The sequence below is a fragment of the Penicillium digitatum genome, chromosome 3 (genome assembly GCF_016767815.1).
Source record: "Penicillium digitatum chromosome 3, complete sequence".
Classification (NCBI taxonomy): Eukaryota; Fungi; Ascomycota; class Eurotiomycetes; order Eurotiales; family Aspergillaceae; genus Penicillium; species Penicillium digitatum.
Window position 1 is genome coordinate 1,084,118 of NC_089386.1, and position 20,006 is coordinate 1,104,123.

Below are 20,006 nucleotides of genomic sequence, written 5' to 3' on the forward strand. Positions count from 1 at the left end.
CCCCGTTTTGGAAGATCAAAAACAAGACAACATCAACCACAAAAGCCTTGCGAATGCAACGGTTACTTTTAGAGCGAGCAACCATGTCAATCCAAGACAGGTGTAGCATCGGTCAAATGTGTTCTGGCGGGGACCAGAAGCAAGGGAGGAAAAGCGGGATGTGAGGGGAAAAGGAAAGAAAAAAGGGTATCGAGATCGATTACATGATAACTCGCCCATGGGAATTATTCATAGGTTCGAGATGCTGTGCAAATAGCAGGATATCGGCCATCCCGTACATTGAAGATTTCAAGATCATGTCAACGTGAGGATCGAAGTGTGCGAGAGAAAGGTGTGATGAGTTGCTCAGCTGAGCAGGACGAGGATGACAGAGTCGCCGCGAAGGAACCTAAGGATAAGCCATGAGATTAGAGACTGTTTCGGAGATAAGGAAAGAAGGACGAAGATCCGTCCGCGGTCTGGTGCACGTACATCTTGCTGATGAAACGATCCTTGTTCACGCCCTTGCCCTTGGCACCCTTGGGCTTCTCGGTCCACATCTCCTTGACATTCTCGAGAACCATGTTGCAGTGTCGGTCAAAAGCCTTGACGCGGGCCAACAGCTTGCGGTTGTTTCGGCAGGAAATCAGGACCTGGGTGTGTGTGCGGGTGGCGGTCTGCAGGAGAGACAGGGGGCCCGCAGTGAGCTCGTGCTCCTCGACAAGAGCAATTTCGTATTCTCTATTGTGATGTAGGATGGGAGGTTAGTTATAATTCTTCTGCTGTATGTACTTTGGGCAGCTCGCATAAGATTGTGAAGATGCTGGTCGCAAAATTTCCGAGATGCGGGTGTCGTAGGTAGATCTCGCCAGCCCGAGAATCAGGCAGAACCCGCCGAGGTCGCGGGGTAACTGATACCTCAGAAAGAGGAGGATCGCATGGGAAGGGAGGGGGTCAAATCCAATATAACGGGTGCACATACGTGAGATCGCTCTTCGGCTTGTTGAGAAGGTCTCTGTTCGTATTGTTAGATGATTGGTCCTGGACGAAGCTAGAAGTCATTGATAGGGTTACATACAGGACCTGGGGTTCAGGAGCGGTCGACATGGTGAGTATCAGAAGGTTGTTGAGGTCAAGAGATGCCGTTGATGCAGCAGTGTGACAGTTGAAGTTGGCGGAGAGCTGAAGTCACGTGGAAATCCTTGCAAACACCCGAGGAGAATATTGACACCTTGGGATTACGGCATCAACTCCCAACCATTTCCTGAGGTGGTGACTACACGGCTAAACGCATGGAGTTGGTACTGCACGGGTTGAATGCAAATTTATGATTTCAGGCACCTTTTCAATAGGACACACGTACTCCGTATAAAAAGGTAATTTGATTTTAGCGTACCCCAACCCTACACGGGGTAGGTCTCAAACCACGGTCATTTTTTTTCCAAAATACAACATACATGACATACAACATACCACTGGCCCAATGCATCCTACTCCATGTATGTTATAAAAATACAAACTTCAAGTTGAAATCCAACATGTGGTCCGGAATAGATTAAGGGGAACTACACTATGCATGCACCTTTATTGTCTACCTTTAGATGATGATAAACTTGGGTCAGAAAAAGCGACTTCTCAAGTTGAGACAGCCTGGATTCCTAATATCAACGCCCATTCCTATATACAACATGATCAAATGAGGTGATCGAGCTATGGCTTGCAAACATCCTTTTTTAAAGTACCTTCTGTGTTGTACTCTTTGTATAGTGGGGAATTCTTAGGAAAGAAGTCAAGAACCAATGAGCAGCCAGGAAAAAAAGCCAATTGGAGCTGAGTCAGAGATTTGCTAATCAAGGGGCCAAGCCCTGTAAAGTAGGTCACGTGCTTTGATAAGACAAGTGGAGATGTCGCGATTGGTTGCAGTCACGTCGCGTCACGCTTGTTTGGAGATCTTTCGAGATAGCTTTGACCCGCGTATGTAAGGCTTCTTAATCTTATCCCTTCTCGCGTTTCTCACTTCCACTTTTGTCTGCTCATGCAGAGCTAGTGGGGAGACAATTAACAGTCTTGTCTGATAATTCGGTAAGATTAATTTTTCCGTTTTCTGATACCGATTTTTGCCCTCTTCGAGGACATGCAATTGTTAACATTTTAGGCTTGCAGAAAAACAGACCCCTCCACTACCTACTCCTACATAACCTGTCCATTCTCCCTGTAGACCAGAGATGCATTGCTGATCGGCTCGGGTGCTAATTCCTCCTGGTTCATTCCCGGTCTTGAGTGGAAGGGCGTTGTTTAATCAACAATTTCGCTCTGCTCCGCCCGCCCCCCCCCTTCCCCCTCTTTCTACCTGTCAACATTTTTCGGACCTCGACTTTCATACCTTCTGCCACACTTGAATACCCTTCGTGCTTAATTCTTCATTTCAACCCCATAGTTTGATCCACTCTCTTGCATGGTGGGCAAACGAAAATCGATGAGATGGAATCTCAGGACGGTATCGATGTCCGCCCTATGAGGCGTATGTTTTCAACTGCCGTTCTGATCAGGCTAATTGAATGGCAACTAAACATGGTTATCCTACAGTTAAAGTTCTCTATACATTCGACAACGAAAATAAGATCAATTGCCTTGCTCGGTGGCCACACGTGCTCGACATCCAAACGGCTTTTCTAGACGAGAATACTCCGGTTGGAGTGATCGAGTTGAAAACATGCATCCAGGCAATCGTCTCTGCTAGGTTTGATATCCGTATTCCCGCGTGGCGAAAATGATATGCTTACACGGTTTCTTATTCAGTCCAGAGCTTGTGGGTCAATTAGGGAAGGATTTTACTGTGTATGCCTACGACTACTCCGAATTCGAAACCCCTCTGGTCGGGCAAGGCATGCTTTCTGGGATGCTAGCTAGCTTCTCATCGACACCCGAGACACCCAACAACCAGTCGAAGACCATGATTACTGGGCGAGTTTGCAAGAGCCCTCTCAGTGGTCTCTTCTCAAAAGGGGCCCAAGAGACGTTGGAGGTCAAACTGCGGCTGGTGCCTGTTCCAACCGTCACCCATAGTGAGTACGTCGCCAGCATGCAGAAGCATCAGAAGTTGACCCAATGGCAATTCAGGCGAATTCGACACCCAATCCTGGACAAACTTTGTTCGCCAAAACCCCGCTCTCCTGGAATCCTCGAGAAGTCAGAGCCACAATGACAACGTCGGGTCTCCGATTCATCAATCTGGGATTGAGAGATTCCACCAGCTCTTGAGCGAAGGCTCAACTCCACGAGAGTTTCCTACATTTCACAACAATGGATCGGTCCGCTCAGTATCGCCTTCACATTCCTACGCTGGCAGTCGAGTGTCAACACCTGGAAGATGTCGTACACCAGCTCATCATCAATCTTACACTAAGCAGAGCATCCCCCATAGTGATATGATTCGCCCGTCTTCAAGTGCTTCTATGCGGGACTGCGACAACCAGACTCAGCTTTCACACGTCTCACATAACAACCTTCGAAGAGGGTCCATTCAATCGGGATACGGTAGTGGTGATGAAGAATCAACGGAGGTCCCAGCCCGGAAGAGGGCCAAGGTGTATCAAGCAAACTGGCCGGGAAAATCAGGCATGAATATCGAAAGACAACCAACCTCGCTTCGCGTTGCAGCCAGTACGGCGGCCTCTGTACGAATCCACCGCCCAACCCCAGTGAACCCTGCTTTGGCGGTCGAGCATTCTCTCGAGGAGCCCGTCCGTCCACCTACCCCCATATCTCGACCGTCTGACTTCCCACGTCGAAGCCGACCCACGGCCAGCTTGTTACGGGAGTCGTCAAGCATGAGCATTGCTTCATGTCCTGCTTCGTACAGTTCTCCGTACTGTATGAGCGATGACGTCCCTGCCACAGATGCTGGTGGTCCCTCTCCTGAGGATACTCGCTACCAAGGTCTCTTTGAGCCGTCTTTCAACATGCCATCATCACCTCCAGTTTTCGATGGCCGTTTGCCAAACAGATCAAGCCCTGTTTTGCCTACCATGTCTCTGGACCATGACCCCGGCTTTATGAGTGCAGGACCGGATGAAATAATGGACGATGAAACCACCATTCCTTTAGATGACCCCAGAATGGAAGTCTCTCGTGGGATAACCAGAGAGAAGTGCTCTGTTCGTGCTACTGTGCAGGCAAACTCTCCAGGCAGCATTGTCAGTGCTGCCCGGGGAACCAACAATGATCCTCTCTCGGTAGATGATAATTCAATGGAGCAGGTTTCAAAGCAGGCGCCGCGTCCGATCTCTCGTGCTCCCCCTTCTCGTCCTGCTCAATCTCGTCCTACATCCCGCCCGCCCACATCAAGGCCTTCTTCGAGCTCTGGCGCACAACGTTTGGCACCAAAGCCCCTCGCGCCAGCGCCACAAATCTTCCACAATGACGTTCCCCAAATTTTCCGCGCAATCCCTGCTAGCGATCCAATTATTCCCCCTCGCTCTTCTGTGCCTGTGGATGTCACGTTCATGCCGTGCGAAACAGCTACTTCCAGTTCCAAGCAGTCGAAACAACCTTTGAAGTCAAAGTCATTGCCGAAGCAGGGGTCCAAGGCGGTGCCAAAGAACATTAAGGCACGCTTGGACAATGCTATTCTCAACGGGCTAATCCCGCCTTACTGTGAGAATTGTGGCTCCATCGAGACCGCCAGCTGGCGGCGAGCGTGGGTGAAGACGGTTAAAGGTAGCGAGAGCCTTGCAGAAGAGATGATGAAGTCTTCCCCCATGCTCTATTGGGAGGCCGTGGACCGAAACGACAAGGGCGAAGTGCAGCGTTTCAAGATCTATAAAAAGGCTCTCGAGCAGGACGACAACGATTGGGATCAGATGACCTTCTGCAATCCTTGTGGTTTGTGGCTCCACAAATTCAAACAAATGCGCCCGGAAGACAAATGGACCAAGCCAGGAGCAGCGAAGCCGGCCAACAAAAAGAACAGCAAAAAGCGTCTTTCGAGAAACAGAGAGGGCCAGGCCAATTCCTGCCCTGCTGCCAGAACCCGGAGCAAGGCCGCACCAAAGAAACCCTCGGCATCTTCTCCAGCGCCCACTGAAGCGTCTTCCGTCCATCATGATGGGGATACTCCCCAGATGGACAATGACGATGACGATGATCAGGATGGTGAAGGGGACTATTCTCCCAACGAGTCTCCGCGAGCCACCAGTGCTGAGCTGGAAGGGACGTTCGATACCCCAGGACGTCGTTGGTCCAAGGAGGACGCCCGAGAGGTGCTGGCGCGCGCCACTAAGTCAAGCCCAGGGAGCCGTGCACAAGCCCGCTCCGCTCCAATGCCAGACCCAAACAGTCTCACGCCCAAGCCTTTAAGGAGGTCCCTTTTTCAGAATACCCACGTTGACGGGCCTTTAAAGGAGCTTGATTCTTCTATGGTCAACAGTTGCTCTCCACGTCGCAGTCCGCGCATTGCCTCGACAAGGGATGAAAGAATGGGTCAGCAGAAGGAGAACCTTGTACCTACCCCGGGTGATGACCTCAATGACCTGTTCGAAAGTCCCTCCATTGGGTTTGATTCAGCAAGCCCTACTCCTCGTCGACGGAACCCGCGGATCAACGCGATGGACAAGCGTTTGTCTTTTCCCATAAACTCCCAAAGTCTCAACAAACGCAAGGATTTAGGCTTGGTTATGTCTCCAGCTCGACTGTCCGCTGAGCGCCTACAGCGTATTCAATCAATTCACGGAAGCCCTCGGTCATCACCACGGCAGCAGAAGTCCCCGGCCAAGCCACAGTCTTTGGCACCACATCCTGCCAACGAAAACATACAGCAATCATTCGAGACCCTTGATGGCATGATGCTCGACATCTTCGATGACGCCGACAAGGCTGACGCTTTCTTCGAAATTGAGAACAGCAAGTTTGCCGGTGAAAGCTGGGCCGAGTGGCTTCCAGCGGACTACGTCTCCCCTGCTGGATCTTGCGAAACTCCTGCCAATGAGCTTCTTAACGCTCTATTCTCGGAAAATCCCAACGAGAAAGACAACTTCACCCCCGACCTCCTTCCCTTCAACTTCAATGACGTTGTCATTCCCGACTCTGGGTTCTTCAGCTCGGATGCTCTCGCCACCGATGTACCCAAGAACCAGCACGCTGGTGAAGAAACCGAAGGCCAATAGGCCACCTCCCTTGTCTAAGACTGGGAGAGACTCCATGCATGTCTTTCCGACATAGCAGCCCAACCATCTTTGGTTTTTGTTTCTAATCTTAATTTTCCTGTTTTTTAAGCGATGGCGTTCGGTTGATGGGATTGCATACAGCCAACGGATCGTGGCTTACACCTTGAGATTTACGGCCTTTCCTTATTTGTTCAAACTGATGACCTGGAGTACCTTGATAGGACTCCGATGCTGAATTTGCTGTACCTATTGGTGGACACATTCCCCCCGAAGTGAATGGTCTTCGTTACCGTTCTTCCGCAGCTTTAATGATAGCACGAACTACAAAATCAAAGGAAAAAATAACCACAACCAAATCCTGCCCTGCCGTAGACTGTGTTTATGAGTATCAAAATGATTTGTAGCTGTAAACACCTACCACAACCAGCAACCCTGGGAGACGACAAAAGGCAAGAGCCTAGGGCCGTCAACATTAGGAAAGTACGTGGGATGTGACAATATAAAAGGACTCCCACCTCTCCTCTTCTCCTCTTCCCTTCCCTCCCCCCTCCCCGGCCCTCTCATCCACCATCTCTCCGTAGCCCCCACGAGACAGCGTTGGGGGAGTGTCCCGTAGCACATGGGTGCCCTATGCATGAAGACATCAACATTACCAAGTTGTTGAGGCCCATGCAGCTCCGCACCCAAATCAAACTGGGCTTTCTCGTGTGAGTTCTTTTACCGAGTGACTGAGCTTTGGGGGTTCCATAGTCACTTGGCTAGTCCCACGGAATACATGAGGGGTGTTTAATAACATCCTCTCCTCAAACACCAGTCACCCAAATATACCTATACCTTTATTATACAGCTAGTCATTTAGAAAGGCTTTTAGCTATATCTACCCTAAGTACTCAACCAGTTCAGCTCAATGTATACTCTTCTTTAGGAGATGCTTTAAATCATTACCTCATATGGAAAACGCAAAAACCGGGGAATCACAAAGGGAGAATCACAGTGACAGGATGGCCACCCAAGGCCCATTCAAACAGAACCCGTGGTCAAATGGAGGCTGCTGATAATGTCACAACAACTAGGCTGGCCTGTCCTTTGGTTCCACGCTCATATCAGACCCGGGACACCCACCCCCTCAGAATATCAGCCAGAGATTCAAATCCCTCATCTCATGACCTATCAGTCGTAAAAGATGGTCTTGAACTTATGCGTTGCATTGACAACATTCTCATAGATCTTATAATCTAGAATCACAACACACCAGTCAGCCTCTAGGCTAATTTACCCCAGGAAAGCATTCAACACATACCACAATCAGCTGGGTCACCCCACTCCGTCGAGCCCAGTACACGGATTCCGTATCCCTAAGATTCCCAGAATATCAGCCATCCACTTTAAATAGTGACACAGTCCCAAATTTTCGATATCAGGGCTATATCACCCGGAAACCAATGTTGAACATACCTGTCCACCTTCTAGATCAGCCACCTTTCCCACAACCTCAACCAGCTTTCCGACTTGCAAGCGAGCATCGGACTTGAGAATCAGCGTTATTTCACCATTGTTGCCGCAGGTGAGTGTGCCGGTGTTCCCATGGAGCGCAGTGACGGTGCCGAGTACGCGGACGGTGTTCGAACTAGAGCTGGAGGGGTGGAAGGCGTGGAGGTGGGAGGGAAGGATGCGGGGGGTTTGGAGTGACATTTTGGATGCTGGCTGTTTTTCGACTAGGATCCGAGTCTTCGGGATTTGAAGGTGTTGAGCGTGATGGGTTTTCGTTCGATGCTGGAAAACGGCGGGAAATGAGGAAAGCTGATCGACGCGAGGCGCGGAAACGCGTAGTCACGTGGTGATTAAATGCCATGAATTAGCCAAGGGGAGCTCGAAGCTGGGTATCTGGCAATGCTATGTAATTACAGCTTTAGTCAGGGGATCTGTTCTGGGTTACGCCGAGAGAAAAATCAGCACCGTACAACAATTCAACCTCTCAAGTTGATGCAGTCAATTACCACTTCTGCCGTCCTGGCCTTTTGATATCATCACGTGATCAGATACCAATCTCCAGCAAAAGCTTCAGCCCGATACGTCAAGTCAACGAGTCCACGCCACACACTTCTGCTGAGCAGACCTGGCGCAACCATCTAGTTTTGAATTGTAAGATAGGTGACTGATTTCCACATATCTCCACATAATCGACACCTAAACTCCTTCTACACTCATCATATCCGACCACAATGCCTCCTCCGCTCCCCTCCTCCCACCGGGGAATGACCAAGAACCCCGTCAAGCCTGCTCGCTATCGCCCTGGAAAGCCTATCGCAGAGGAGCCCTCGTCTGAGGAAGAGGATGAGGAGGAGAACCCCGAAGAGGAACGGGAGGCGCGTCGAGAACAAGAGCGGCGCAGACGAGCCGAGGCACTGCGCCGAGCAAAAGCGCCCAAAGCAAGCTCATTCCCGGCTGCTGCTGCTGCTGCTGCTGCTGCTTCTCAAAAGGCTGAAGAGGATGATGACGAGGAGGGGTTCGTCACTGAAGAAGAAGATGACAAGCGCACACCCGCACCCGCGCCAAAAGCAGTACCGCATCCTACGACCGACGAATTAAAACCTCCTGTGTCTATAACTGCCGCGAAGAGCGACGAAGAAAACGAAGAAGAGGAATCGGAAGAGGAAGAAAGCTCCGAAGAAGAGAGCAGTTCCGAAGACGAGGCACCCCGCCGCATGCTCATCCGACCAACATTCATCAAAAAGGATAACCGCAACACAGCAGCCTCATTGGCTGGGAAGACACAAGCACAAGCAGACGCCGAACGAGCGGCCGAAGCCGAAGCCCAGCGTGCCGCGCAACGCCAGGAAAAAGCAGACCAACTAATCCGCGACCAACTGGAGAAAGAAGCGATAGCACGCTCAACCGCGAATCGCGCCTGGGACTACGACGAGCTCGTCGAGGCCGAGGACGAAGAAGCTATCGACGACACAGACGGCCTGGACCCGGAAGCCGAGCGGGCAGCATGGACACTGCGAGAACTGAAGCGGGTTCAACGATCCCGGGAAGCAATCGAAGCAAGCGAGAAAGAGCGCGAAGAGATTGAACGTCGCCGGAACCTTACAGCCGAGGAGCGAGAGCGCGAAGATAGCGAGTTCATCACGCAGCAGAAGGAGGACCGCGATGCGACGCGCGGACAGACGGGCTTTATGCAGCGGTATTTCCACAAGGGTGCTTTCTTCCGTGGGGATCTTGAGGCGCAGGGCTTGGATCGTCGCGAGCTTATGGGTGCGCGCTTCGAGGATGATGTCAATCGCGATACGTTGCCGCAGTACATGCAGGTGCGCGACATGACAAAGCTTGGAAAGAAGGGCCGCACGCGTTACAGGGATCTCAAGTCGGAGGATACGGGGAGGTTTGGGGATGGGCTGGAGAATAGGAGGAGGAGGGATGGGCCGCCTGGGGGTGTTACGGATGAGAGGTTTATGCCTGATCGGTGGGGTGGTGGTGATGATGGGGACCGTGGACCGACGGGGGCGAATGCTAGTGTTGTTCGGCCTCGGCGCAGATCCAAGTCGCGTTCGCCTCGGCGGGACAAGCGTGATGATAGAGACTCCGGTCGGTTTGAGCGGAGTCGATCCAGGGAGAGGCGAAAGCGAAGTCTGTCGCCTTATGATGACCGCGAGAAACGTCGGCGGGTGGACAGTTCCTGATCTGTGCAACGGCGAAGTGGGCAATGTTGATATCCTACTTGAATGTTGGAATTATGGCGCCAGTCTACCACAAGGTGCATGCATGGGGGGATCTGCTTCTATGGTATCTGAATGGTAAGCAGCCAATATGCCAATGCTGCTACTCTTCTGTGTATGAACATACACGCAATGAATAGCATATCCTCTCCTGGAGGAGTTTTTTTTTGTATGATATCTGCTGGCTGACCATCAAGGACTTTCGTACATGATCCACAGCAGATTGCAAGAACTGCTAACAAGTTCTTCAGATCAACCGCCCAGACTCGTACTTGCATGACATCGTGAAGGGAATCTCGGTACCGGAAAACCGCAAACTAAGAAAATCATAACCACCCTATCGCATCTCAAACGCCATAGATCTATTATGCCAACAAGCGCACATCGATGAGCCTGCAGCCTGTCTAGCACCCCGGTGACCCGAACCTAAGCTCATTCATTATTTAACACCCGCCCTCTCAAGCACCTTCTCCCTCTCCATAACCGGATCTCCAAAGCGAACCAAGAAAACTGTCCGACTAGGCCAGAGTTCCGTGGGCTGGTTATGCGCCGAGACCTTCGTCTCAAATCCACATCCATCACAGACACCCTCAATGATGCCGGCAACGTAGGCAGCGCAGTTGAGCATGCTCATATCGCGGGGCGCACTGATGTACGTGTTGACCATCGGGTCATTATCGGTGATCATGTATTCATTTGGAGTATCCGGGGAAACGGAGTGCTCGAGGGCATCTGCGGCACGGCCAAAGAGGAGGCGCCAGAGGGGGCCATGGATCAGGTGCAGCAGGGTAATGATGCGGAGGGGTCGGTTTGGGGGTGAGGAGGTGGTGGAGGAGGAGCTTGAGAGGGCGGAGGAGGAGGAAGCTGAGGTTGAGCGGTAGAAGAGGAGATCGAGGAGGCGGAGGCCGAGAGGGTAGCCTTGTTCGTTTAATCTAGGGGATGGGTCGTTAGCTATGAGTTACTGGGAAGGTATATAGCGAGAATTGCTTTCCGAGAGGGCTGAAGAGAGGTGTCCAGGAATAAATTAGGGGGCTTCTCTTACCGTTTCTCCAGATCTTGAATACCTGTTACTCGTCTTTGAGCATATGTGACCATCTCCCCGAATAGAAAGGCGAAGCTTGCCCGGCTGAGTTCTGCATTACGAGTCCGATTCAGGTGTCGGTCGTAGATGGTCTTGCGATTGGAAGGTACACGTAGCCCAGGGGACAGTTGTGATAGCTGGGATTGTTGTGTCTGTGGCCTGTCGCTCCCTGGTGCTGAGCCGCCATTACTGATGGATTGCATCGTGGCATATCGAGGTGGTACCGCCATGGTAATGGCGTAGCAAGTTGAATCAGATTCGAGAACCCTTGACTTGCGAACTTGAGGATCTGTTGAAGTATCTAATGGGAGAATTTGGAGTATGGGGTTAACATGTGGATGCGATACGGCAGAGTACAAGCACCTCGGGTGCAATCCTGCGAGATTTCACGTTTGTGCCAAGAGAAACTACCGGCTTGGCTATGCTATTTTACGGAAAAGATTCAAAGGAAAAGATACGGACACAATTGTCATTCAATTGATACTGAATTGAAGATCTTGGAACTATGGAAGTACACAGCAAATCACTCGAAATTCTCCCAAGCTCAGTCAGGCAAAGCATCCAGGAGGGTCCTCGGGAGCACCTCCAGCAGCCAGCTGAACACCGAGTGGGCGGACACAGCAGAGCTGTGTTATTCGTGATGTGGAGGTTGAGGTGTTTCTAACCAAAAAAATCCTGTTTCTGAGAGACAATTAGCAACCGTCTCGACCGCAATGTTGACATGAAATAATTCATGAAATAAGAACAGCCAAATAGTTCTCAGACATCCAAGGAAGATATTCCGCTCAATGCCGCCTTGATTGGGTTCAAGCGACGGCTAGCGTGGAAACTGCGAATGTAGGAAGATTTTCATCATCGAACGGCGCGAAGCCGCTGGCTGGGGGGAATGCGATGCAAGAAGAAAGAAAGGAAATTAACTTACACAGTCAGTAGTGAAGAGTATATTTGATTCTATGTCAAATGTACTCTTCAAATTGTCGGGCTCAACAGCGGAGTTCCATAGCCAACATTAAGACTCCGAAACTGAGTTGGTTGAGGAAGATGAGAAAGAAAATTTTTCGGGCCGGGCAATGGCCTTTTATAGGGCCGAGCGGAGCCGCAGCTTCAAGCGAGAAAAAGAGTGTCCACTTGGAAAAAAATTAACCCTCAAAAAAAAAGAAATGGCTGGGAAGTGGTATGGCTAATTGTTGTTAGCTAAAAAAAAAGAAATGGTTTTTAATTTCAATAGCCAATCCCAGGTCATTTCGTTTTTGTAAATTCTGGTCAAAAGCATGTACGCCCAAAAATGAGCCACCCAGTGGCTGTAACCCAAGCAATCGAACTAGATAGACACCAAAAATGCTCATAGAAGACGAAGAAAAGAGGAAGAAAAAGAGGAAGAAAGAACCAGAGGTCATGCCCAAGAAGCCTTTCCTCCATTTCAGCTACTTGAAGCTCTTCTGCTTTTGTCGCGAATTCCAATTCAAAGTCTTGGAGATGCTGTGCACCCAGCCCTCACCCTGCCCACCGGGAGGGAGGACATTGGCAAAAGGATATCTCGAGGCTGACACGGTGACATAGTCACCAGGGTGTAACTCGATTCTGGGGTTTATCAGTCAGATAACAGACCCAACTAATAGTGACATGGCACATGCAACAACTATAAACAAAGGTGACAAACTCACCTCTCTCGTCCATCAAAGCTAGCCCATGAGCTCGTGCGTGCATCATACGGCACACCCATGCGCAAGACAATGGTGTCTGGTAGAATGATCGGCCGAAAGGACAGCGTATGGGCACAGATGGCAGTGACAAGGATGACAGGGTTTTCCGGGTGCGAAAGAGAGCCGCCAGCGGCGAGGTTGTAAGCAGTTGATCCGGTTGGGGTAGCAATGCAGATTCCGTCAGCAAGCAGTGTGGTGAAATGCTCATCGTCCCCGAAGAGTTCGATTTGAGACATGGCTAGTGCAGATTGGTTAGCTGTATGTCTGTGTCTGTAGTGAAACGTAACACATGACGGGGGGCGGGTCTTCGCATTCAGAAATCAGAAGACATACTTGGGTTTGGCCCCCGGTCGAGGACCACATCGTTGAGAATCTCGTACACTTTATCTGGGGTGTGCGTCAATGTGTCCTCCCCTTCCTCCCCGATCAATTCCTCTACCAGGTCACGGTCTGATAAAGAACGAGAATGCGGGTCTCTCATTCGCGCTTTGCTGCGCATAATGGTGCATTCGAACCGTAGCCGGAGGCTGACGAAAACGCCATCCCGGAAAGCGTTATTCAGGCTATTCTGATAATCCGCAAAATTGAAATTTGTTAAGAAGCCCAGCGATCCCAGCGCAAAGGAGAGCACAGGCGGCACGATGCGTTGGAACAGCCAGCTCGTGTATAGAACGGTTCCGTCTCCACCAAGTGTGATAACAAAATCAAATAAATGCGGCTGTTCTTGCGCAAGCTTGGGATCCCAGTACTTGAGCCGGCCCTCGGCGGATGGCTCATCTTGAACCAGTTGCAATGCACCAAAGTCCGCATTCGTCTCGAGCCGCCGCTCGACATAGACCACGTACGGAGAGTCCCGGTCCTTGGAGAGTAGCCACCTTGTAACCTTTCGAGTCAGGCTTACCAGAGACTGGTCCTGCGCCTTGCTTACTATGAAGATATTCTTCACAGTGAGCCTTAGCTTGATGCTGCCAAGCTTCTTGGACAGCTTGCGCACATTCCAGGCCATGTCTGATAACTGTCTTTTCGTGAGGTGCCGGGATTCGATGATTGTGGGTAACGGTTTGTTGTCACGGTCGACCACCGAGACCAGCTCCTCTGGCTCGATACCTTTGGTATTTGTCACGGGCTTCGTCTCGATCTCGTTAAATGTCTGTATCGCATCTTCCGTACCTTCTCTATCTTTCAAGTAGTGTGGGGGTGATGTCCACTCGCTCGCAATAAGGGAATGGACGTAGCAAGCGGTCGTCCTGTCATTCTGAGCTGGGTGAGGTTGAATCCTCGGCTTGTCCATCGTAACAAGGGAGGACTTGCGACGGTGGTTGGAGTCGGGATAGAATACAACCTGGGTAGCGAAATATGCTTAGTATGATACTATCATCGTCGTTAAACTGCTTTACCTCCAGATGATTCTGAACCTCCGAATCACTCGCCCCTCCATAGTTCTATGATGAAATTAGTCACTGCAATACCCCAGTCCATCAGCACTGACATCATTCTTGAGTGTCTTATCCATCGCGCAAAAGTACCGGAATTTCTCTGTTGGTCACTATGTCATGGTTGAGTTGTCCGAGTTCCGGGGTGTTAGCACGAAAGAAAGAAGATAGCTGGGGAGCTGCCCCCCCCCCCACTGGTGCTCGGTGCGCCGCAAATAAAAGGAAGTATATTTTGTATGGACAAGCCATATAAAAGGTACCTAGTCTCACTATTTTGTGTTTGCAGCGGGCTTGGCATGATTATGACGTACGCCATAGGTCCACCTCCAAGGTCACCAGGAGAACAACTTCCAGCACACACAGCCGATTCCCATTGTACATCGTTCAAATGACTTGATTTCTAGGAGATCTTGTTTAAATGGGTTCTACTCACTTTCGGTTCTTGCCAGTTCAGTCTAGCCTCGGATTACCCCGTTCAGACGAAAATACGCTTTCTGCAAATTTAAATCGCTCCATGTGATCTTATAGATTTTCTTGCCAACCTGGCTCCCCATACTTTACATTGCATTCTTCAATTCCCTCAACGCTGCCATCACGTCCACAGGGTCGGTCTTGCCAGTTACCTTTTGGATCTCGGGGTCCTGTATGTTCTGGATGAGCAACGGCAGATACAAGGGCAAAGGACAAGAAACTTACATTGACACGCATGAACACATTGTGGAGCTAAATTTTCGTCAGTCTTGACCAGAAAAATCGCTCAGGTCCAGCTCTTACCTTCTCGTCGCCGATGGTGAATTTCCCCTGTGTCTCCTTGTTCTTCTCCGCAAATGCCTGGAGCTTTTTGATAGGCTCTGTCTGCGATACTGCAATGCAGAACTTGACATTGGCCTTGGTATACTCATGACCGGGCTAAAACAAGTCAGCAAGAGCCTTGTATTAACACAAAGAGACAACCCTACATAAACCTTGGTATCGTCAGGCAGAGCGGCGAGGGTCTCGTTCAAGGCTTTGTGCATCTCCTTCGCACTTCCTTCAAAGAAACGGCCACATCCTGATTTCAAAATTAGTCCATGACAATCCATTGAAAGACGCAGGGATAGAAGATTCGAATATGATAAGCGCACCACCAATAAAGAGAGTATCGCCTGTGAAAACAACACGCTCGTCTCCATCTTGCATATAGTAGCAAATACTGTCTTGCGTATGACAAGGAGTATGCAAGGCCTTCACTGAGATACGGTCTCCGATCTTGAACTCTTCTCCATGAGTGGGAGTCTTGGTGACAGATGGGCAGTCCTTGCCACCGATGACCTGAAGGCCCTTGAATTCTTTCAACTGGAGCAAATGTTAGTTTGAGATGACACCCAATATCCCGGGGAAGCATGCATACAATGTCATGATTGCCGCCAGCATGATCCCAATGGCTTCAGCAAATATCAGCAAATCTGGATTTTCCTCATCGTTTTACCGACCCATGAAATTTTCATCTACATACTGGTGGGTGTTTACAATAGCCGTCAGGTCAATCTTGCCAGAAGCAATCTGAGTTTTGAGTTCCGGGGCAACCCTGCAAATTCACGGAATCAGTTCAGCTCATGCAGTAGATTCAACCCGATCTAGAGGCGCAACTCACTCTGGAGGATTGGCGGGATCAATGATAACCGACTGCTTGGTCGACTCGTCCGTTACGAGGTACGCATAGTTGTTGCCTTTCCCTGTCCCTGTAGAATGAGACTAAAATCAGCAAAGATTTCTCGTCTGATTAGGTCAAAGTTGCCGCCGTTGATTTGTAATATATCTTTTATGACGGGACCGGAGGATCAACATACACATGGGAATCGATTGGATATGCATGGTTCTGACTTGTGACCTGCGTAGAAGCGAGCTAGTTCTGAATAATCGTGTCCTTAGAAAGTTCATCACCAATGAATCGAAACAGTGCGGGGAGCCCTCGAAAGAGGTACACTGCCCAGGTGGATCTTTCGGATTACCAACGTCATCCGGAAGAACTATTTCCCCTTTTAGCTTGACAGCTTTTCGATGTGTCACCGCTTTTGATTGGTTGATCGTTGTGTAACTGTCTATGTTGTACTTCGTACGTTGTATGGGGACATTGACTTTGGGGTTCTCTAACGCTGCCAGCAGCGTATGCATTTTGTGAATGAAAGATAGGCCCCTCTAATTACTTGATACCACGCCCAAAGGTCGACTGTCCCATTTCTCCAGGAATCCCCATCCATGCTGCAGCAGCTTATCTGAGAGCTGAGATGGAGCGTATAGCGAGTCATTCCTGACGTGTTTAGGTTTCGAGACTCGATTCTTCGCAGCGGGACGAGCGCCAAGAACTGATTTGGGCTTGCTAGCGTGCTTCCTTAATTGATCTCCCAACATCTCTGTCCAGTGGTGGGGACTTTCATCGCAGGCTCGAAGAACGTAGCTTTGCGGGCATGATTGTCTGTGGAACTCCCAGGCAGTAGATGTCAAAATATGCGCGATCCACAAATACAGTGCCTCGGAAGACACATCTGTCGAAATGCCGGTTGTGTTCTTAAAGGCTAGATCATTCACCAGATCTTCCGTCAAATGCCTCAAAAACGCAGGTTGACTCTCTGCAACCCTTTGCAGAACCGGGTTCCATTCCTTGAATGTATCATTCAGCGAATCCCCAAGTCTAGATAAAAAACATCACCGTCAGCATGTACTCCCCGACAACAGCTGCTCCTCTGAAGACGCAGCAAAGACAGCCGTTAAACGAAAAAAAGGGGTAAGTGAAACTCACTCCCGCCCATTAGGCACCAAGAATCCCCTCTCAAGCAAGACAGAAGACAAAAGCCTGACCCCAGCCCCCGAAACATTACAAACTGAGACAAGCCGCACAGCGACCGAGATAGCCTGATCCCGCTTCCGCTTCTTGGGTACAGGATCCGCCGATCCACCGGAAAGAGGCTGTAGAGCGTCGCACAAGGCGGCCCTTACAGACGCATCGTCGTCATGGGTTAGTGCAGGCGCACCGGAGTCATCACCAACACTGGCCCAGTAATTGTCCCACAGCCACTCGAGCGAGCGCTGTGCAGCTTTGCGCAGTACGACAAGCGACGGCGGCTCGCGGTGGGTTGCTTCGTGGCGGAGTTCCACGAAGGAGGCTGGGAGACCTAGGTCTGTGGCGCGCTGGAACATTGTTCGGCGAACGCCGTGGATCTTGGTGTCCACGAGACCTGTGACAAAGCTAAAATGGGGCGTTAGATATTTTGGATATGGAATATGCTTTGTGAAGGGTGAGATTGAATTCGAGACATCATCCCAACGGATTTAAATTGGCTTTGTTTCTCCCAGAAATGTAGAAACAAGAATCAGATGCGGGTCAATACTCACCGACAAAAAGCCGCGGAATATGTAGCACGGATTGAGAAGATGGAATTTCTCTGAGCATCATCGTGCAGAATAGCATCTGTCAACAACGCTGTGGCTTCAACATGGTGCGGTACATTGCCGCGTAGCTTCCAAGCTTCGACCTTTTTTTTCGGATATCGTTAGCATGGTTACTAACATAGCTGGAAAAAATGATTTCTATCTCTCATGTGTATGTAACTTACCACTGCACAGCCATGGGAACGCAAATCCGGTCCAGCGTACGCAGACGGAGGATAAAACTCATTCCGTACTTCCAGCAACTGAGACTTGGTTTTCCAAGCTGTGAAAATGACCTTTGCCATTTTCAGCGCCGAGATGGAAATGAGAAATTAGAAATTCAATTCAACGTCTGGTGGGTAACCTTTCGCGTGCTTGACTTTTCGTTGATAGCCAGCGAAATATTTTCGGGGGATTGTTGTTCCTTGGGATAGTTTCCCCGACGCTTCTTTTCTCCGAAGCCAATCAGAAAGCGAGTTTCTATACTTCGAGAACTTCACACAATGCGACAATGACCTAACACCGTGGTAATTTTTTAATTTAAAGGGGAAGTGAAGCATCATAATAGTTATCAAGTATAAAGGTTGATTGTGTACCAAATCGTGTACAAGAACACCTAGAGTAATGTAGCTAGATGCGAGTTGCGAGCTGTCTTGTCCCAGGGTATCCTTTCCGTGTATCCGACTCCGAGGAAAAAAAAAAGGATGAAACAAAAACTCCACGCTATGCCGCTGGTACAGTGCTAAATGCGGAAAAAAAAGAAACTGAAAAAAAAAAAGAAAAAAAAAAAGAAAACCTCCGCTGAGTGAGCGCCTCAGATCCACCCATATCCATAATTCAGGCAGGGCTGGTTGAAACCAGCAAAAGGCTGTACAACAGCCATCGGTTGCTGATCTGTATCATCAGTGTCGAAGAAGAAAGACCGCTGGAAGAAATTCAAAGCTTGTTTGGGCTGCTGCTTGGAAGTGAAGTGCGACTGGCGAATGGTAGACGCGGATTCATGGTACGTTGGTTGCTGGGGCACTTCATGTTGTCCAATGATCTCGACCTCGTCCGTCTCGTCGTCCTTGTCTTCGTCGGATGGTGTGAATGTTTCTTCGAGTTTGAGACCCTCGCCTGATTTGCTCTGCGGGGCACGTGCCAGTGTTCCGTTCGGCTGGCTGTAGAGACCCATGCCGACCAGTTCTTCTTCGCCCTTTGCCGTCTTCTTGGGCTCGGCGGTGAGCTGGAAAGGATCCTCGAATTGTTGGATGGGGAGAAAGTCCGGTGTTGATGGACCACTCAGGTCACCTGGGGAAGGGACGTTGACGTAGCTAGGACATGTTGTCTCCGGTGGGGGGATGTTGGTGCCCATTGATAGCATGTCGAAGTTCCAGATGTCGGAGGCCGGGTGCGACATCGTTGACAGATCGGTGGACATGGCGGCGACATCCCACCCCATCGAGTCGATCTGTGAGCTGGACATGACCGCCGGCATGTGCTGCGGAAGTGGCAAGTCCTCCTGCATGGTTGAGTAGATGGGGAAGTAGCCGGGGGAGAATGAAGGGTCGGCAGTTATAGAATATGACAAGATGTTTTCGTCGCAGTAGTTGGCCGAGTTTGGGTATTGATCAGACACGGGTCCCATACCGGCGTAGCCGTCCGAAGGGAAATCCGAGATGTATGGGTTGGAAAGACCCCGAGTTCTCGTGGAAGAAGGATGCCAGCTCATCGGACGTGAGTTCCGGGCGGCCGAGGCGAGAAAAGCTTCTTCCAGAGATGACTGATATTGAGTGGGCAATCCATGCATCACATTTTGGTTCACCGCTGATCGTTTCCTGATTCCAGATGAAGGACTGTTGCCGGCACTACGAGGCTTCATGACGCGAGTGTGCCTCGATCGAGGAAAAGCATGCGTTAGATCCTGCATGATGGACTGGCTATAAGAAGCATTGTCTTGAACCCATTGAGTGCCTGTTGGAGGGGGCTGAGGTTGCCAGGAATAATTGGCCATATAAGAAGCTGGAAGGAAGTGATAGCTTGAAGAGAGGTTGACTAAAGGGGAATCAAGTCAGTAGATAGTCAACTGTGGTAGACAGCAACTGGCTTACGTCGCGTGGAGTGGATTTAAATAAAAGAGTGGATGATTAAGTAAAAAAAAAAAGTTGATACTCCCGTTCAGGAACGGGGGAGAGTTTTAATTCCAGTGAAGATCCCGTTACTAGGCAAGGCAGGCTTATAAGGGAATCCAGGGAGCCCGGATCTACGATGCCACCGCACATGCTAAGATGACACGACGTTGACACTAACGAAACGAGCCTAGACAGAAAAAAAAAAAAAAAAAAGAGCAACCTGGAACCGAATCCATGAATCAGGGCAGTTCCACCGTTTCGACCAGGGCCCATAAGGAATACTCCGGAGTGCAGCAAATAGCAGAGTGGGGGTGGGATCGGACCTGTGGGAACATGGAACATGCTTTTTGAGGCGAACATGGGGAAGAAAAGAATCGATAAATAGATTTATAGATTGAATAGATTGAA

At 50.1% G+C, this 20,006-nt stretch overlaps 9 protein-coding genes across 9 annotated transcripts; 2 read left to right on the top strand and 7 right to left on the bottom strand.

Annotated features, from left to right (window-relative positions):
- Nucleotides 1-345: 345 nt before the first annotated feature.
- Pdw03_7930 (Small nuclear ribonucleoprotein SmD2, putative) lies at nucleotides 346-1,086 on the bottom strand (the record flags this gene model as incomplete). Its single annotated transcript, XM_014677591.1, has 4 exons — nucleotides 346-388; nucleotides 472-720; nucleotides 962-994; nucleotides 1,058-1,086. 4 exons carry the CDS (start codon nucleotides 1,084-1,086, stop codon nucleotides 346-348), a joined length of 354 nt encoding a protein of 117 aa, XP_014533077.1.
- A 1,374-nt stretch (nucleotides 1,087-2,460) lies between these two features.
- Nucleotides 2,461-6,143, top strand: Pdw03_7931 (GATA transcription factor (Ams2), putative; the record flags this gene model as incomplete). Its single annotated transcript, XM_014677592.1, has 4 exons — nucleotides 2,461-2,500; nucleotides 2,566-2,719; nucleotides 2,779-3,044; nucleotides 3,100-6,143. 4 exons carry the CDS (start codon nucleotides 2,461-2,463, stop codon nucleotides 6,141-6,143), a joined length of 3,504 nt encoding a protein of 1,167 aa, XP_014533078.1.
- Nucleotides 6,144-7,313: 1,170 nt separating this feature from the next.
- Nucleotides 7,314-7,835, bottom strand: Pdw03_7932 (Nucleic acid-binding, OB-fold; the record flags this gene model as incomplete). The annotated part of the gene is made up of 3 exons (XM_014677593.1): nucleotides 7,314-7,378; nucleotides 7,444-7,498; nucleotides 7,599-7,835. The coding sequence occupies 3 exons, from the start codon at nucleotides 7,833-7,835 to the stop codon at nucleotides 7,314-7,316; spliced, it is 357 nt and encodes a 118-aa protein (XP_014533079.1).
- A 530-nt stretch (nucleotides 7,836-8,365) lies between these two features.
- Pdw03_7933 (Microfibrillar-associated protein MfaP1, putative) lies at nucleotides 8,366-9,826 on the top strand (the record flags this gene model as incomplete). Its single annotated transcript, XM_014677594.1, has 1 exon — nucleotides 8,366-9,826. The coding sequence occupies one exon, from the start codon at nucleotides 8,366-8,368 to the stop codon at nucleotides 9,824-9,826; it is 1,461 nt and encodes a 486-aa protein (XP_014533080.1).
- Nucleotides 9,827-10,301: 475 nt separating this feature from the next.
- Nucleotides 10,302-11,173, bottom strand: Pdw03_7934 (BET3 family protein; the record flags this gene model as incomplete). Its single annotated transcript, XM_014677595.1, has 2 exons — nucleotides 10,302-10,794; nucleotides 10,905-11,173. The coding sequence occupies 2 exons, from the start codon at nucleotides 11,171-11,173 to the stop codon at nucleotides 10,302-10,304; spliced, it is 762 nt and encodes a 253-aa protein (XP_014533081.1).
- Nucleotides 11,174-11,491: 318 nt separating this feature from the next.
- Pdw03_7935 (NAD+ kinase, putative) lies at nucleotides 11,492-14,159 on the bottom strand (the record flags this gene model as incomplete). Its single annotated transcript, XM_066101810.1, has 8 exons — nucleotides 11,492-11,624; nucleotides 11,866-11,894; nucleotides 12,431-12,524; nucleotides 12,608-12,884; nucleotides 12,980-13,741; nucleotides 13,817-13,988; nucleotides 14,044-14,088; nucleotides 14,136-14,159. 8 exons carry the CDS (start codon nucleotides 14,157-14,159, stop codon nucleotides 11,492-11,494), a joined length of 1,536 nt encoding a protein of 511 aa, XP_065956893.1.
- Nucleotides 14,160-14,636: 477 nt separating this feature from the next.
- Nucleotides 14,637-15,933, bottom strand: Pdw03_7936 (putative hydroxyacylglutathione hydrolase C824.07; the record flags this gene model as incomplete). Its single annotated transcript, XM_066101811.1, has 9 exons — nucleotides 14,637-14,720; nucleotides 14,776-14,802; nucleotides 14,854-14,988; nucleotides 15,039-15,130; nucleotides 15,204-15,414; nucleotides 15,470-15,503; nucleotides 15,575-15,646; nucleotides 15,713-15,800; nucleotides 15,909-15,933. 9 exons carry the CDS (start codon nucleotides 15,931-15,933, stop codon nucleotides 14,637-14,639), a joined length of 768 nt encoding a protein of 255 aa, XP_065956894.1.
- A 324-nt stretch (nucleotides 15,934-16,257) lies between these two features.
- Pdw03_7937 (Hydroxyacylglutathione hydrolase) lies at nucleotides 16,258-17,792 on the bottom strand (the record flags this gene model as incomplete). Its single annotated transcript, XM_014677597.2, has 4 exons — nucleotides 16,258-16,750; nucleotides 16,859-17,305; nucleotides 17,452-17,591; nucleotides 17,673-17,792. The coding sequence occupies 4 exons, from the start codon at nucleotides 17,790-17,792 to the stop codon at nucleotides 16,258-16,260; spliced, it is 1,200 nt and encodes a 399-aa protein (XP_014533083.2).
- A 509-nt stretch (nucleotides 17,793-18,301) lies between these two features.
- Pdw03_7938 (glyoxylase) lies at nucleotides 18,302-19,198 on the bottom strand (the record flags this gene model as incomplete). The annotated part of the gene is made up of 1 exon (XM_014677598.2): nucleotides 18,302-19,198. One exon carries the CDS (start codon nucleotides 19,196-19,198, stop codon nucleotides 18,302-18,304), a length of 897 nt encoding a protein of 298 aa, XP_014533084.2.
- Between the last annotated feature and the right edge of the window lie 808 nt (nucleotides 19,199-20,006).